The 16,087-nt window shown below is 43.6% G+C and overlaps 1 protein-coding gene across 1 annotated transcript in view; it reads right to left on the reverse strand.

The window, feature by feature from the left end:
* Positions 1–16,087, reverse strand: part of FANCD2 (FA complementation group D2) — a 33,477-nt gene that overhangs the window by 3,299 nt on the left and 14,091 nt on the right. Inside the window, exons 20-40 of the mRNA XM_066558376.1 lie at positions 15,630–15,755; positions 14,730–14,803; positions 14,501–14,641; positions 13,445–13,545; positions 13,025–13,140; positions 12,213–12,321; positions 11,631–11,726; positions 10,601–10,710; positions 10,250–10,396; positions 8,976–9,092; positions 7,990–8,118; positions 7,677–7,792; positions 6,066–6,179; positions 5,395–5,522; positions 4,016–4,115; positions 3,140–3,262; positions 2,309–2,402; positions 1,695–1,766; positions 828–866; positions 295–369; positions 33–107 (exon numbers count right to left, since the gene is read on the reverse strand). Of these exons, the coding sequence (XP_066414473.1) occupies positions 33–107; positions 295–369; positions 828–866; positions 1,695–1,766; positions 2,309–2,402; positions 3,140–3,262; positions 4,016–4,115; positions 5,395–5,522; positions 6,066–6,179; positions 7,677–7,792; positions 7,990–8,118; positions 8,976–9,092; positions 10,250–10,396; positions 10,601–10,710; positions 11,631–11,726; positions 12,213–12,321; positions 13,025–13,140; positions 13,445–13,545; positions 14,501–14,641; positions 14,730–14,803; positions 15,630–15,755 (2,202 nt within the window). The remainder of the gene's footprint in view (positions 1–32; positions 108–294; positions 370–827; positions 867–1,694; positions 1,767–2,308; positions 2,403–3,139; positions 3,263–4,015; positions 4,116–5,394; positions 5,523–6,065; positions 6,180–7,676; positions 7,793–7,989; positions 8,119–8,975; positions 9,093–10,249; positions 10,397–10,600; positions 10,711–11,630; positions 11,727–12,212; positions 12,322–13,024; positions 13,141–13,444; positions 13,546–14,500; positions 14,642–14,729; positions 14,804–15,629; positions 15,756–16,087) is intronic.

Genomic DNA, 16,087 nt, shown 5'->3' on the forward strand with positions numbered 1-16,087 from the left:
GGAGTTTGTGCTGCAATTGGAACTTATCTTACCTTGGAATGGCCACACATATGATGAAGTTGCCTGGTACTCATCTGCAAGGTTTTCAGCAAACTCTGCACATCATCCTGCAATAAATAAGCAGATCAGCAAATCATTCTCAAAGGACTTTTCCATAGGGAAACAAGAATATTGAAACAGCCTTAGTCCTAGCAGTCCTTTCAAAGGGTTATGGGATAGAGGTGAGGTGTGTGTATGCAGGAAGTATCAGTCATGGTTCCCAGCTGGCTGCAGCCATTCTGTCCCCAGGATTACCGTGTGCTTTTTAAAGCTGTGGTCCAGGAGAGGCATGGCCAGCTTCAGAAATGCTTCTACAAAGAGGCGGCCATACTGTAAAAGAGAGATAAATATCAGCAAATTTAAACTCCTTCTCAAAGAACCATCACAAAGTCAGATGAGATAATGATACAATCTTCCAAGCTACCCCAGAGACTGTTCTTGCTTAGAAAAAGATTATATTCATGTGAATATGTATTGTACATATGTGCTGTACTGGAAAATATAGGATCAGTAAAGGGTACCACTTTAATCACTGCAAAGGAAGGACAAGGTCTCATCATTGTACACATCCCTGGTTTTATCCACTGGGCATCTGGGAATAATACTGAACTAAATGCAAAATGTTAGAATCACTACACTTTGCTATATATGTGTATAGCAAAGTGTATGGAACACAGTATGTGCTCCTTCCAGAGAATCCAGTACCCACTCTACTGCACTAGAGGCAATGATTCAAGAAAGTTGTTACTTAAAACTACTTTCTTCAGTTATCTTGAATTTTTGCTTACCTTCAGGCAGATGCTGAGTACAGGCCTGCTGTCAAATACCTACATGGACAAGAGGAAAAACAAGTCAGATCAGTCCACAAGTCTAAGGAAAAGCACAGCACCCAATTAAAAACAGCCCTTCATGGCACACCCCTGTGAATGTATGAACCCTGCTCTAAAGCAACATCCACACTCAAGTTTCAGCAGGAACACCACATAAGCACATGAACTGTAGTGGCTCTCAGGTGGAAGCCCTTGGCAGGATTGCTGTTCAGTGATCTAAGGTGCACCTTTTGCAGATGGCACAAAATTATCTCAACGAGTCTAAAGTTCTTAACAGTTTGGGACTCAAGAGACCCAAGCCCAGCTGATGGGCAAATAATCACATAACAGAAAAAGCAAAACTGAGATGGGCAGAATAATAGGAAGGTAACCCTTGTGCTGCTATGGACTAAACTGAACTTTGGGCAAAACTGAACTAAGTGGTTCAGCTTTACCCTTTATGCTCTCCAAAGGCATCTGGAGCACAGGCAGGGTTCCAGTGAATGCTGCTGTATAGAAAAACTTGGGCTTGCCAATCATCACTTCAGATATATAAAAATAAACAGTAATGATCAACCTAAGCAAGGAGAAAAGTTGAGCTGTACCTATCACCTTCTGGCCCAAACAGCATCGCACTCAAGAAACACTGAATGAACCAGCTCCAAAACAGAGGGGGTTATTTCATCCAGTGGGACTGGGCACAGATTATAACTGGCTTTAATTATCACCTCCAGCTTGTTCCACTAGTCAGTCACACTTCGTTTTTCCCCAGTGCTCCTGAGCCTAGGAACACCAGGCCTTACTGAGAATTTGGGGGCAAAGGCAGAAAAGCAGCGAGAGCCTGACCTTGACCAAGTTAATGAGGATGTGGAAGTTCCGCACAGCGATGTTCCAGCGCAGCAGCTTCTCCAGTTGCACCTACGGGATGCAAGGGGACAGAACCCAAGAGGCTGCATTTCCTCTCACTTTGCTGCATGTGCTTTCAGCATTTGCTGTACCCAAAGCACTGTTGTTGTTGAAGACAAAGGAACAAAGCTTCACACAAGCATATTTATCACAGCAGAAACACTCCATGGCAATTCCAGCCTGATCAGTGGCTTCAAGTGCTAGGAGTTAACTTGCTTGCTCTCAGAGCAGCTCTTGGTTGCAAAATAATGTTGTGCTCCCACACGGGTGTGCAGACCAACTGCACAGTTTAGTATTTTGCTGATTAATGCCTCTTTTCTGGTTGCAGCTTCTGCTGGATTTTTGACATGGTGCAAATCAGGAAAAAAAGATGCTACTTATATGTTACCCTGCATATCAATGTCAATATACACTGATGAAGGAAGGTGTCTGACTGCATTTCCTAGACAAAGTTCAGAAGTAAATTCCTTTCCAATTTATACATCTATATTGTACTGTCCAGTTTAACCTAAGTTTTCTTCCCCTTACAGAGTCCAGTGTATTAATTTTCCTACCTCACTTGAGTCTGATGGTTTCCCAGCTGGGATGCTTTTCACTGAACTCTCCAGCTGAGCCATCATTACTCTGAAGAAAACTGGGAATGTCTGCCTATGGAGAAAACAAAAAAACTGCAAGTTAGCTCTGAGCATTTTGATAGGCTGTTTGTCACCAGAATGATGCAGAAAACTCAAAGGTTGCCCAGCTGGGCATCCTTCTCAGTAGGAAATCACAGAATATTGGCCCCTATTGGCTGGTATAACCCAGCCCAATTGCCCAGACAGATGGAGAATCCTGGGAAGTCACTAGCACTTCCTCAGTGTGAATGACATTTAGACACCACCACTTCCTTGTAGCTGTAGGGGTGCACAGTGGAAGGATGGCAGCTCTCAAGATAAGATGATTTTGGAAGTTTCAGAGTGCAGGAACTTTCTTCACCCCTGGTTCCAAATTCCCATGCTGGGGCAGAAGCATCCTGAGTGTGTTTTTGCACACTGCATATCTGCCCAGATTGCCTACAGCCACCCCAGGCCTCTGGGGCTGACTTTTGGAGTGCTTTATACCACAGAGACAACACTGATGACAGACAGCAGTTCATTCTCCAGTTAAAATGGCTCACAGCAATAAACTCAGCATCATGTTAAGCACAGGACATTCCACTTTGGCATAAAACTACCCCATGCCACCTGTTGCATAGTGCCAAAACAATGTTTACAAGTGTCCAGAGTAGCCACCACAGTACCAACATGAAATCACAATAGGCCACAAAATAAGAAAGCTACATATTTAAAAGCAGAAAATATCATTATGTGTATCATAGAATTCAAAGTTTCTATTGCTACAATCACCTGCTTAGGGTAGGGTAAGTAGAAGAACATGCATCTTTGGGAGAGTTCATCAGTTCAGGAACACCAAGACTGGAGATTTCCTCTATGGCTTTCAGGATGTTGTCTGTGTGCTCCAGGTAGACACTAAATCCAAAACCAACACAGGTGATCAGTAGATGCTACACAGAATGACACAACAAGGCCTTGAACACTGCCCTACCTGAAACATGTGGCCTAAAACTGTTAAGCTTTTCCCTGCCAAAGGCAATCACATGCAGGAAACCCAAAGCACTACTTAGAACTGTCACAATGATGTCATTAAAAGCTACCATGATCTGAAACATACATGGATTCAGTATTCCCTCATTTTAGTATTTAGGAAGGGCAGGCTGGGAAGAGGATGAGATTGAATTATCCTTTCTGAAAGAGAACACCCAATGAGTGACACTGAAATGGCTGTCTGCTATAGGCAAGCTGGATCAGGAAAGCCAGCAGAGCCTTCTACAGACAGCCAGGAGTACCCCCATGCTGCAGGCCCTGATCCTCACGGCAGACTAACCACCATGACACCTGCTGCAAGGACAGCCCAGCAGGGCATAAGCAATCCTGCAGTCTCCTGGAGGCCATTGATGAGAACTTCCTGACACAAGTGACAAAGGACCTGATGAGGAAATCCTGAGGTCCTGCTCAGCTGGACCTCACACTTCAAACCATGAAACTCTGGTTTAGAAAGAAGAAAGAAAGAAACTGTGCTTTAGAAACAGTGTAGAAACAGGGCTTTAGGCCAAGCTGTGCAAGCATGAGGGCTGTGATTCAGAGGGGCCATTCCTCTGTAGCAACAGTAATCACTAAAAAAATAGTGTCTTGGTGTGCCTAAGGGAATGGCTTGGGCCTTACCAGAGCAGGGTGTGCAGGGCACTGTTGAACTGGCTGCCCTTCTCTCGGTCTCCACTGGGATTCACCCAGGACTGGCAGAGGAACTGCTTTGCTAGAGAAGCTGGGAAACATAAGGGACAACTTAGTGAAAGAAAAATAATAATAAAAAAAATTCCTTCTTCTATATAAAAGCTGCATGTTCAAACGATTTTTTGAAAGACCACAATATCACTACCTCTCATGTGCCTGACCTTTCTAAGTCAGAATGCATTTTCCCTAAAAAGCTGCAAGGCCACAAGGACATGTATCATGATAACAAAGTATTTGCACATCCAGCATGCTCCTGGTCTGGAATACCTGCTCACATCAGAACCACCATCCACCTCTGGCCACTTCTGACAAATTTAAGTTAAACTTTATTTGTTTGGCAGCTCCTACAGTGTGCCATCTATTTGTTTTTAATTAGGCCATGTGCAACCCTTAGGGTATCCATTTCTAGAAATAGAGTTCCAATAACAAGTGACTTGGCCTTTTGGCCACAGCACTATAGTAATAAATGTGAACAGACAAGTTTAAAGTCTACAGATTTCTGAAATCAAAACTGCTAACAAACCTGCTTGTCTCTTGCAGAAATGTTTAAAATCAGGAAATGATTAGTTAAAATAGGTTATTGCCTGCCACACTCAGTCATTCTCCCAAGTTACAATTCTGTGTGGCTATGGGGATTAGAGAAGGACAAATTCTAGAGGTGTCTTAGTATGACAAGGAATGGCTGAGAGAGGCAACTGTCTGGAATCTTTATTACAGTGTGTGCTGAAGTGGAGATCAAGTCGTTTTCTTGTATATTCCCTACAACCATGCCTATCCTTTATCTGCTATTTATCTTATGTAATGGGTCCTAATCTTTGAGAGAAGCTTTCTTAACTGGAAACATTTGTTGCATGGGGTTAAGAATTTGCAGATTTTCCTCTCTCTGCCCTGGAGTAACAGCTGTATTTGCAGCTCATTTCAATAAATTTTGGAAACAAGCTGTCACAGACATCTGTACTTACAGTAGGAAGTTACATCAGATCAAGTCTGTGATCACTCACCTCCACAACCAGTAATTAAACTGGTACCAACACTGAACAGCAGGTTCATGCTTAGAACTCCTGAAAGTTGTGAAGCTCTGATTTTTAAAAACACCAGCTGAGAGAGCTGGAGTCTGCCTGTCTGCATGTGACTGAGGCACAGTAGAACACATACCAAAGAGGGTCCAATATATTTACTGCTGTTCCCTTTATTAATGGCTAGGACTGTTCACCTAGTAAGATTACCAGGATGTGAAAGGGAAATCTCTCCCTTGAAAGGCAAAGACCACACCAAAACTCATCTGAGATGAGTGATTCTTCACACATTACCCATTTTCTCCCTCTTCCAGCCAGACATGGGTTTCTCAGCAATGGCAATCAGGAGCTGAGTGAGGATATAGGCACAGTGGAAGCTGGGAACACTCTGCTGGAAATTCAGGAGGTACTGAAAACTCTCACTGGGGATGAGAAGAAAGGGAAAAAGTAAAAAAAATGCAGACAGGGTAATGTCTCAGACACACATAAATAAAAAGGAAGCATTAGACTATCTCAGATCCAAGGTCTCCAGATCCCAGTGTTTTGTCTCTGGCAATGTCCTTCTGAAAAAGGGGTGATCAGCCACTAATACATAGGAATTCAATCACTGAAAAATTCTCTCAAGCCCCAGCTACTCTGAGTCTAGCAACAGCTTTATATACTGCTTTTGCCTAGTGTACCTGTAAGCATTTTAACTCTCCAGAACATAGCCATTCTACTAACATCCTTGTCTCAGACAGCATACAAACAAATGAGATTCACAGATTCATGCATGTTTTACATTTTTTAATCCCCTTTAACGAGGTTTGACTACACTGCCATTCAATTAAACACAAAGCTCTGTTTGGAGTCAGTGTAGTCTCTATGAGAGCTCCCAAACACACATTTGCCCATAATGCCCACACAAAACAGAGAAAAATCCCTGAAATTTGTTCATTTCAAACATTGTGAAATAGAGATTCTACCTTATCAGTTCCTCAAGAAGAAGAAACTCTGTCTCTCCTGGCTTTAGCCTGTCTGCAAGCACCTGGAGAGCTGACCTCAGCAAGTCAGTATTTTCATGCTGAGAAAAACCATTCCTGAGGGGGGAAAAGAATCCAGTTCATAATCAGATCAGAAGAGATATCAGATGCAAATGCATATCTAAGCCTATTTGGCAAGATGAAAAATAGAGAAGCTGGATATTCAAGATAAGTCCTGCAATATGAAAGTTATAAAGGGATATAAAAAATTGAAAACTCAATGGTAATGGAAAGCATTGAGCACAAACAATATCAGCTTTTCAGTTAGGCTGCAGATCTAGCTTGGTGAGGAGAGGCCACTTGCCATAAGTGGAGGTCCATATATACTAAGCCAATGCTATACAGACCTAAACCAAAGGATGTATAATGACAGTGGCTGTGCAATGCAGTGATCATGGGTGGTCACCTCCTGAACAGCTGGTAGGAGCCTAACAGGGGGGAAACTCTAGAGATCTTCATTTATTTCTCTGAACTCCCAGTGTCTGTGAGGATATCTATGCTAGAAATAATCAAATACATCCACATGCCAATTCTATAGACTGAACAGGTAGACTTGATAATGCTAATGCCCAAGTACACCTGTACCACACAAGTTAATTAACAATTGGTAAGGTAGAAGGCCTTGACTAAACAAATGTAAAAAGAGCTGCAATTTGGTTGCTGAATTTCAGTGGCTGGGCAGCTCAGCCCAATATATAAGGCTGTCTGACCTGCAGCAAAACAGATTTTACACTGGACAGCAAAACTGATCTTGGGTTGTCTGGTACAAAACTGACCAGGCTCTTTGATTTACAAAATAGGTGGACTCAGGAACAACCAACACTCACAGTGCCTAAAGAGGAAATGACAAATCTGGGAATGGTCAGGAGTGGATCAGGGGCCTTCAGGCTCCAGTAGAGGTCAACAGGAGACAAACCTCAGACAACTTTTTATGCACTTACTACTGTTCATGAAGTACAACAAAGGTAAAATGCTTTCCACATGCAAATCCAAATTGGGGTTTAGAAACTTTTATGATACTATCCTAGATTATGTTAGCAGATGCAGAAGTCTGCAGGCTGCACAAGCATTTCTGAGTTGGATATTTATGAATCCAGCTTGAATGCATCAACAGCATTGGCTTTTTGCCAGTGAAATACAAATTCATCCCTTCTCACTGGCAAAAGAAATTCTTCCATCACTCAGGGTTCAGGCAGTGGCAATTTAGCAAAGGATGAGGGGAAGGAAATGGGAAAGGATGGGTAAGAAAATCCAAGATCCCTAGGCAGACTGGAAATTGCACAGCTAGGTGTGCCAGTATGCCCCTTATGCTGATCTTGACCCAAAAGCCAGATTGAATTTCAGTGCTTCATCACCTACAGCTTTAGCACTGCTCAGAATCAGGCAAAGAAACCTGGCTTTACTAAGAAGTGCTTAGAAGCCTCCACCCACTGCAGTGGGTTGTTTTTCACGGCTGACAGGCCTTTAGCAGGGTGCAAACACTTTAAAGAAAAGAAACAAGAAGAAGAAGAAGCAATAAGTAGGTACAACTATGAACTTTTATTTTAAACTCACCAAGCAAATAAGGAGCGAAAAGTCAGTAGCAGCAGTTGGTAGCAAGAGGACATCAGCTGGTGCTCCTGGATGTTCTCTCCTGGTTTATCTTCTGCACCCTGATTTTGTACAGCTGCCTTTAATACAGATCAAATAATCCATTAAACACTATTCCAAACAAAGATAATGGCACAAGAATCATTCCATAAATTCCACGTTTAAAAAAACTGAAGAAAACAAAGAGACTCTTCTTTTCCCCCAAACAAAATTAAAAGTATCTTTCCAGGAGACAAAACTTTAGGGTTTTTTTTGGTCAAAATTGCTGTCCACTAACCTGGAAGTAGTTATGCATGTTCTCCATGTGCTTACACAATGGCTTGAGTAGATCAACCACACACATAGCAACTTCCTTGGGAGATCTCTGACACAGATGGGAAAAGCCAATATCCTTGTTGCCTCTTTCCTGCAGCAAACCCATAAGATAGAAGTTGCTTCATTGGCCTCTCTTGAGAATAACTTCAATTGTTACATCTCAGACTGCTGCCAAGCAGTGCAATTCCTCATGCCATACAGGGTCAGGAAGGGTCACAGGGTAGGAAAGTTGGCTTCTGCTGAACAAGCACCACCAACTCACACAAATGGATAACATTTGACTAAAAGGATGAAACTGATCTGACACACAGCTCTCTTACAGAATCATTTAGGTTGGATCAGACAATCCAACACTTTACTCAAACACTAAGAGAAGACAGTCTCTGCATGTGGGAATTAAGATAGGTAGAAAGATAAGGAGAAAGAACAATGACTATGAAAAGCCCAGCCAATTGCAGTGCATTTCTCAGTTTAATGCAGTGGGACATGCATTTACTTTCCTCCTGAAGGCATCAGCAAGGAGTCCCTGCACTCAGAGGGGTTTCTAATGCAGAAAAAGCAGAAACATGGGTTCAGCAGCTTCTGCTGGCTGCTGCAGCCATCTGGCCTGGCTAAATTGGAGCAGCACAGCCAGTGTCCCCAGGGAGGGCTAGGAAAAGAGTCACTTGAGTTTTGAGGCTACAAAACTCCCTCAGTTAAATACCCATTCCTGAGACATCCCTCAGTTAAATACCCTTTCCTGAGAACCAGATGCTGCAAACACTTCAGCAAGAGCAGTGTACACAAGTCTTTTGAAAGAGCAAGTGCTGCTCTGGCACGCAGCTGGGTGTCACACTTCCTTTAACTAACAAGTGAAAGAAATGATGAAAAACATTTCTTAGGAAAAGCCTGGAAGCCCTTGACGTGCTCTGCCTCAGCCCAGGACCCACAGCCTGCTGCTGTTCTTGCCTTTGGAAAGGGCACCCTCCTCGTGGAGCCTGAGGGCAGCACATGTTCCAACTTCCAGCACAGGTCATCCAGAAGGAAGCAAAGCTCAGCAGGCCCCAGCTGCACAACTTCACGAGCCTGCAATTAAAAGAACAGTCAGTCCCAGGACCCAGATGTAACTGTAGTGCCTTGAAGCTCAAGTTTACCCTGTTTCCAGTTATGACTCCTTGACTAGGTTAACCTCAGGAGGGACTTATTTGGTAGATGCTTGGTTTTATGCTCCCCCATGGGAGCATAAAACCTGGATGGGGCATTGGCTCTGGTTACTCAAAGCATGAAGCCATCCTGATGCTCCAAACAGCTGAGGCAATGTCAGTACAACTTAACTGAGAAAGAACAGATTTATATACATTGACATTGAAATAAGCTCCTAAAGATAAAAAGAGGTTTAAGTCCAGAGAATCACAGAATTCACCAACTGAGTAACAAGGCAAGAAGTATTTTGAAATAATGCCACATAGCCCAAGAGACTTGTCAAACAGTCTTCCAGCTGGCCTGTGACCTGCATGCACAGACACAGCTGTCTGCAAGGGCAGACCAGGCTGTGCTCCAGCCTGCCATGGCCTTTTCCCATTTCATGCATTTACTGTAGCCTGACAAAATGAGACTCCAGATGGAGTCAGCCTGCCTACAAAGAGGGTATTAAAAAAATCAAGCACATCTATTTTCCACAGCCATAGCAATGCAGTTTTTACAAGCTCCCAGATGATATACAGCACCCTGCTCACTGAGAGCACTTCCATGATTCCACTCCAACATTTGTGCTGTTTATGATCTCCTGATGCCTTGAGACCCTTGAGTTTTTGCAATAAAGGTTTTAGTTTATGTCACAGGTTCTTTTTGACAGGCTTAATACTTAATACAGACTTGAAAATACTTAAGAGTATTTACAACCCTGTATCTTACCTGTGCTCAATATTAAAGCCCCTTTCTTTCCATTAGGTCTATATATATATATATATTATACAGTACCTTTCACCTTTTATGCAATATTTGCATTAGTTTGTTTTTGACATTACTATATGACATGTCTGCTCTTCTCAGGAAAGTCTCTTTTCCTCAGTGCTTTGAAGTACTTGAGGCCAAATGCTCTCCTGGCCCTCAGCTCACAGCCCTGGGCCAACACATCTTAGCACCAACCTGTTGTGCACTTCAGTAGAACAGAGGGCTAAAGCCCCTGAGAGAGGCCATTCCACAAAGCCTCATCAGTGTGGGCTTCAGGCTGCTCCACTCACCTCGGTGTGCATCTCTGTGTCCAGGACAGACTTTGTGAGCAGCCCACAGTGCAGCACAGTGAACACCTCGAGGTCCAGCTCTCGGAAGTACGGGCGGTAGCTCTGCAGCTGTGCCAGAGGATTTCCTGCCTCTCTGTCTGCAGCACTCTGAAAAGGAAATTGCAGGAGAATGGCCTCTGCAGGGATAATTTACAAAATTCTGATGGGAGGCAGGTGCCAGAAAGCAGAACTGAACCACTGACTGTGATTAACTTTGGAATGAACAACCCCTCCCTCAAAGCTTTTGTTTCTGCTTCCATGGCATCTTCCCCGTTCTGGCTTCCTTGCAAGTCCCCAGGGCTGCACACGTACCTTGTCCAGCTCAGAGAGCTCAGTATCAGGCTGGTTTCCCTCAGAACTGTCTTCTGCTTGAGAACGATCTGCAGAGCCAGCTTTGCTGCCATCAGCCTTCTTTTTCCTTCCTTAAACAGAAAAGCAACTTCAGACTCAAAGGCTGCACACTGTGCTCAGCACTAGGAGCACTTGGGACCAGCACAGGCTGGACTTCAGTCAGCACTAAGAAAGCATGGAGCACAGGTCCATAGATGAAGTGCTCCTTCAAAATACAGTATGTAAAGTGATGGATCCTCCTCTTGTCAAAACTTCCCTTCTGCCTCCAACATGCTCCTACATAACAGGCCCAGACCCTGCACAATGGGTTTGGCACAGGAGGGAAAGGCATTCTCATCTATGGCCTCCTCCAGTTGTTCTTATTGAATGAAATGTGAATTTTTGTCCACTTTGGCTTAAGGCAGACATGTTCCCAGGAAATGCTAATCTAAACCAGAAATAAATCTAATCTAGAAACAGAACTAGAGACAGGAAGGACAAAGCCAATCTGATTCAGCTTGAAAACTGAGAGGCAAGTTCTGTGTCTTCTCTGTGGGAGCTAGCAATGGAAAAGGATGAAGGAAAGATTTCCTGGTGCAGCAGAGGCATAACAAGGTTCCCAGGACATTGGTTAAGTACAACCTAAAGCTCAGGGGTTTACAAGGCAGCTCAAGCCACAGATTCAGTACCAGATGATGCCACAAACCCATCAAAGACAGAACTTGCTGCTGCAGAAGCAGAAAGTACTTTGGCAGGTGAAAACAATCAATGAAAGCCCTGGATTTTCACTGTTAAATGCAGCAGCTTTCCCAAGGAGACAGACTATCCAACACCTATTTGGTGTAGGTTATTTTTCCATCTCCTCTTCAGCTGCAACAGGAGTTGATGAGGTAAAATTTCCAGCTAGATAGACTTTGCCATAAATTTAGTGCTTTAGGCACACACAGGTGCTATCTGCCAGCCAACCCCCATCACATCTGTTTGCTTAAACATTTTAAATTTTCTTTACCACCTCTTTTCCTGGCCGGACCGGCAGCATTAACGGATGGTACGGCCTCCGGGGCCTCAGAGTCAAAAGTAGCTGGTGGTGGGACATAGCCAGGGGTTGCTGAAAGAGCCAAAATGTAGAAACTGGGTTAATTCAACTCCTGAATGACAACATAGAGGCCAGATACATATCTAAAGGAAGTCTCATAAATTTCACTGTCCTGGTGAAAGTGTGGAGTGGTGAGGTAAGTGTAAGAATTTACCTGCTAACGAGCAGTGAGCTGGAACAGCTGTGAGTAGGGAGCAGTGGAGCAGATCAGAGTGCCTGGGATCTGGGCAGGCTACTGGGAGATGGACAAGGTGTGTCAATACTTGGGGGATCTGCTAAAGTCTGTGTGCTTGTGACTCTAGAATGTGTAAATTGTGTGCTTGTCACTGAGGAAGTGATTAAGAACAGTTTGGATTTGGACAAATTGAAAATTATAGCTGTCCATGCACAAACTTTTAAAACTGGAAAACTGTAGTGTGTGTTACCATTTGTTTCCTCCATTGATGTCTAAGGCAACCCCTGGTACAGGCCCAGAATGTACAGATGTTTCATACTCACCTGCCAAGCATTTTCCCAGCACATTCTGCAGCTCTGTGATGTTCTGTAATCGAGTTAAAACTTTCCCCTTCATCTCAGCATCCTGTTGCTGGCAGAAGGCATTTACAACCTAGAGACACAAACCAAGCTCACTGAATCAGGGAGATTTGTACCCACTTTGCTACTTTTTCTTTTCTGAATAACATTCTCAAGTTCTGAATAAATACACAACACAGCACAGGTGGCCTGTGTGACCAGGTTCACACTGCATGAACAAAGCTCTTCAGAAGTCCATAAGAACATGGATACAATTGGTGCAATCTAAAAAAAGCAACAGGACAACACCTCTAGATAAAATATTAATTGAACAAGAGGAATCAGCGGACAGCACATTGTCAGATTCTGTGATACCTGTGGCTCTGAAGATCCCTTGGCACTTCCCAGGTCTGCCAGGAAAGAGGCAGTCCTGGGAGGAGAGCAGAAGGACTGGAAATGTGGAATTGCACCACATCTGCCCTTCTCATGTTATGAGAACCCCAGCAGGAAAAATCCCACTGACCAATACACTGTCCAAATCTGCTTGAAGGCACTGCATTTTACTCTTCTGTCAGCTCACAGAGGTATAGAACAGAGAGTACAGAGCACCCCAAGAAAGGAAATTTACAGCCTCTCTGAAAGTGGAGCACAACCTTTCTGTTAGGTAACAAAGACCACAGTAAAAGACCACAACATTCCCTCCCCTCCAGCTTCCCCTCTCCTGGCTGACCAACCTCAGCTCTCCTAGGCTTCCCTCATCTCCCCACTCCAGAACCTGCAGACAAGGCTCTACTCACTTCACGGAACCAGTTGAGAGCATAGAACAGGAGGGAGCACAGAAATTCACGCTCCTGCTTGGACAGAGAGTCCAGCTTCCCTTCAAGCTCCAGGTCAGTCAGGTACAGGGGACAACCTGGCACAGAGCAAGAAAAGCATAGGTTGGACTGTGTGCTAGCCATGCTTTGGTCTTTGCATAGCCCAAGCCTCTTACCACAGCCTGCATCAATTCCAGTGGCTGTTTGGAGTAAGGCCCATCAGCCACTCCATCCCCAGACAGAGCAACTGTCTCCCCTGTCTCCCTTCCACTTGCTGGGCACAGAGCATCTCAGCCTCCTCACAAAATGCACAACCCCTCCTGCAGCTGGAGGAAATCTGTGCAGATCTGGCACAGGAGCAAGGCAGGCAGCCAGGCTCTATAAAAAGTGCATTTCCCATACCTAGTAAGGCATCAATCTCCTCCAGGCTTCCACTGTTCTGCTCTGCAGTGTAGAGCCTCAGCAACCGAAAACAGGGTGACAGACACAGGGGTGACACTGCCCTGGGGGAAAAAAGAAATGGAGTGGGTTTGATGTTTTATGTATCTCAGAATGCCCATCACTTTTCCATTACATCCTCTGTGCTTCCCAGGCTACCTTGCCTATGCCTTCTATTTTGCTTCTTGCAAGTCCCAGCAACACAGAGCAGAAATGCACCATGAGGGTTAGAAAAAAACTCCCACAAATTAGTAACTGGTGATTACCAGTTTTCTGGAAAAGCATGTAAGGGCAGAAAAATGGCTGCAATGAACAAAAAATGGGGTCAGATTTACTTCTGGTGGAAATCAAAAGTTGAGTAACTCAGAAGGAACTCTAAGAAATTAGAGTTGTGTGCACAACACAGTTATAAGCAGAGGAGAAACCTCCTTCAATGTTTCACAGTATGCCATTGCTCCAATTCTGAGTGATGAAAATTAAAATTTTTCCATAGATGCATGCAAAGTAGCTATATTTTCTCTCATTTTAAAATGATCATGTCTTTTTTAAAGAACAGCTAAAATCTCAACAAAATTTTACTACAACAAATTACAAACAATGTGCAGGTGCAAATAAAAAAAAGAGAGCCTTTTATAACTTTAACAAGTCTATGACTCTTATGATTCTTTTAACTTAGGTGTCTTCCTGTTTACTTAGAGTTTTTTACATCTTACAAGCTTCCTGGTCTATTTGCCAAAGACAATGCCCTGTTTCTTCAGTTGAATTTCATTTTTGGCAGCATGTTTGTGGGTTTAGCACTGTCTATCATCATGACACACCCAAGATCACCTAAACAGCCCAAGCCAGAACAGACCGCCAGCTCCCAACCAAACTATGCCTCCAAACCTATCTGAGTATGTTTAACATCAAAAGAACACTGGAAATTGGTAAATTCTCTGACCAGCTCCTTATCAGGCACCTGAAGTGCACAAATGAAAACCCTTCACCTTTGCAGCCATCCCACAGGTGAGGGTCAAATACCTTTTACTCTGGTTACTTGCTCCAGCAGTGACCCTGCCAAGCTCACTCTGTGACACCAATGGCAAGAGGTTAATGGCAATTGCATCCTGACTTTGATCTTCATCCAGATTGTACAAGGACTTCACTGGGAACAAGAATGAACTGCAAGGAAAGACAGATACCATCTTGTTGGCAACTTCAGTTCTCAGCGACAGAAACACTACCAATGCTTTATTTGTGATTAGCATACCCATGCACTGAGGGGTTGAGATCCACAACAAAGTCACTGGGAAAATCCTCCACCAAACTCTTCCCAAACTCATCCTGTTATAAAGATAGGAAAACAAAAAAAACCTTGGTCAGCAAAGGGGCTCAGTGAAGAAAGCTCCAACAGCAGCAGTGGAAGAGGCAGAAGAAGATAAGGCCAAGCAAAAGTATCCTGGAACCATCACAGTAATGAAGGCCCATGGCCTGCAAGGAGAGCCAAGGGCTGCCTTTAGAGACAGAGCCAGGAAACATTGCTAAGTGTGCACAACCAATTTCTTCCCTGCTCTTTGGATGTGGGCTTGACTGCAAGTTCCAGAGTGATGCAGAGAGGCAGAGCAGCTGGCTGGAAGAGGAAAGCAGCCCACATGTAAAAGGGGCTCCCAACAGGAAGAAGGAGTTGTCAAGTGGCCTTCACAAAACTCTTCCTATCACCATACATCCATTTATTTATTACCATTAATGACTGTGGCTCTTCCAAGATCTTAGGGATCAGATAATCTTAATAGTCTGACCCAGAAACCAATTTCTATACTAAGTTTAAAGTTCTTTCAGATTCTATTTTTATCTATGAATAGGAACAGCATGCTCTGAAATGTCACTTAGTTTCCTTTAAAAGGCTTCCCCTTGTCATGTAAAATTTCACAAAAAAGAAGCTTTTAAAGCACATGAGCACATTCCTGTTAATGAGGAATCTGCCACAATCAGAAAAAGCCAAGAGAGCTGAATGAGGATTTTGTATCTGACCAATCTCTCACAGAACAAAACAAGTTCCCAGACTAGAGTGAAATCCTCAAACTGACTCTATCTTGCCAATGTTTGAAAACCAACATTTTTCCTGAAGAATTCATGTAAGTGATTAAGTTCAAAATGCTCTGCAACATACTAGGAGCTGCAAGTCCAAATTGCCCTTCTGCTTCTCAATCAAGCTGGCAAATTCATCGTAGTACAGAGCCAAGACCTCTGGTGTTTGCTCACAGCAGAAGCCCACAAGGTCCAGCAGGGTAGACAGCTGAAAAGAGAGAAAACAGTGCAAAAATGGGTAAGGTAAATGGATCCAATTCAAGTTTTTACCTTCAGTCCTTTTTACATTAATTTATTGTGAGGCATATTCAAAGCTTCATCTCTAGAGTAACATTCCAAGGTGAACACTCTCAAATAGACAGAGATTTAAGAAGGAACACGGGCCTTTTGGTGTCCTCTGCCATGAAATAGCACAAAGAGTGTGCCCAGGATCACTCTTAAATAGACTGTCAGCAGAGAAGAAGGCTCTTTAACAGAAACTAAGGAAAAAGGCTGCTAGGCCAATCCTGTGCAGCAGAACTACTTTGTCTGGATGGCCTG

This window comes from Molothrus aeneus, chromosome 12 (genome assembly GCF_037042795.1).
Source record: "Molothrus aeneus isolate 106 chromosome 12, BPBGC_Maene_1.0, whole genome shotgun sequence".
Taxonomy (NCBI): domain Eukaryota; kingdom Metazoa; phylum Chordata; class Aves; order Passeriformes; family Icteridae; genus Molothrus; species Molothrus aeneus.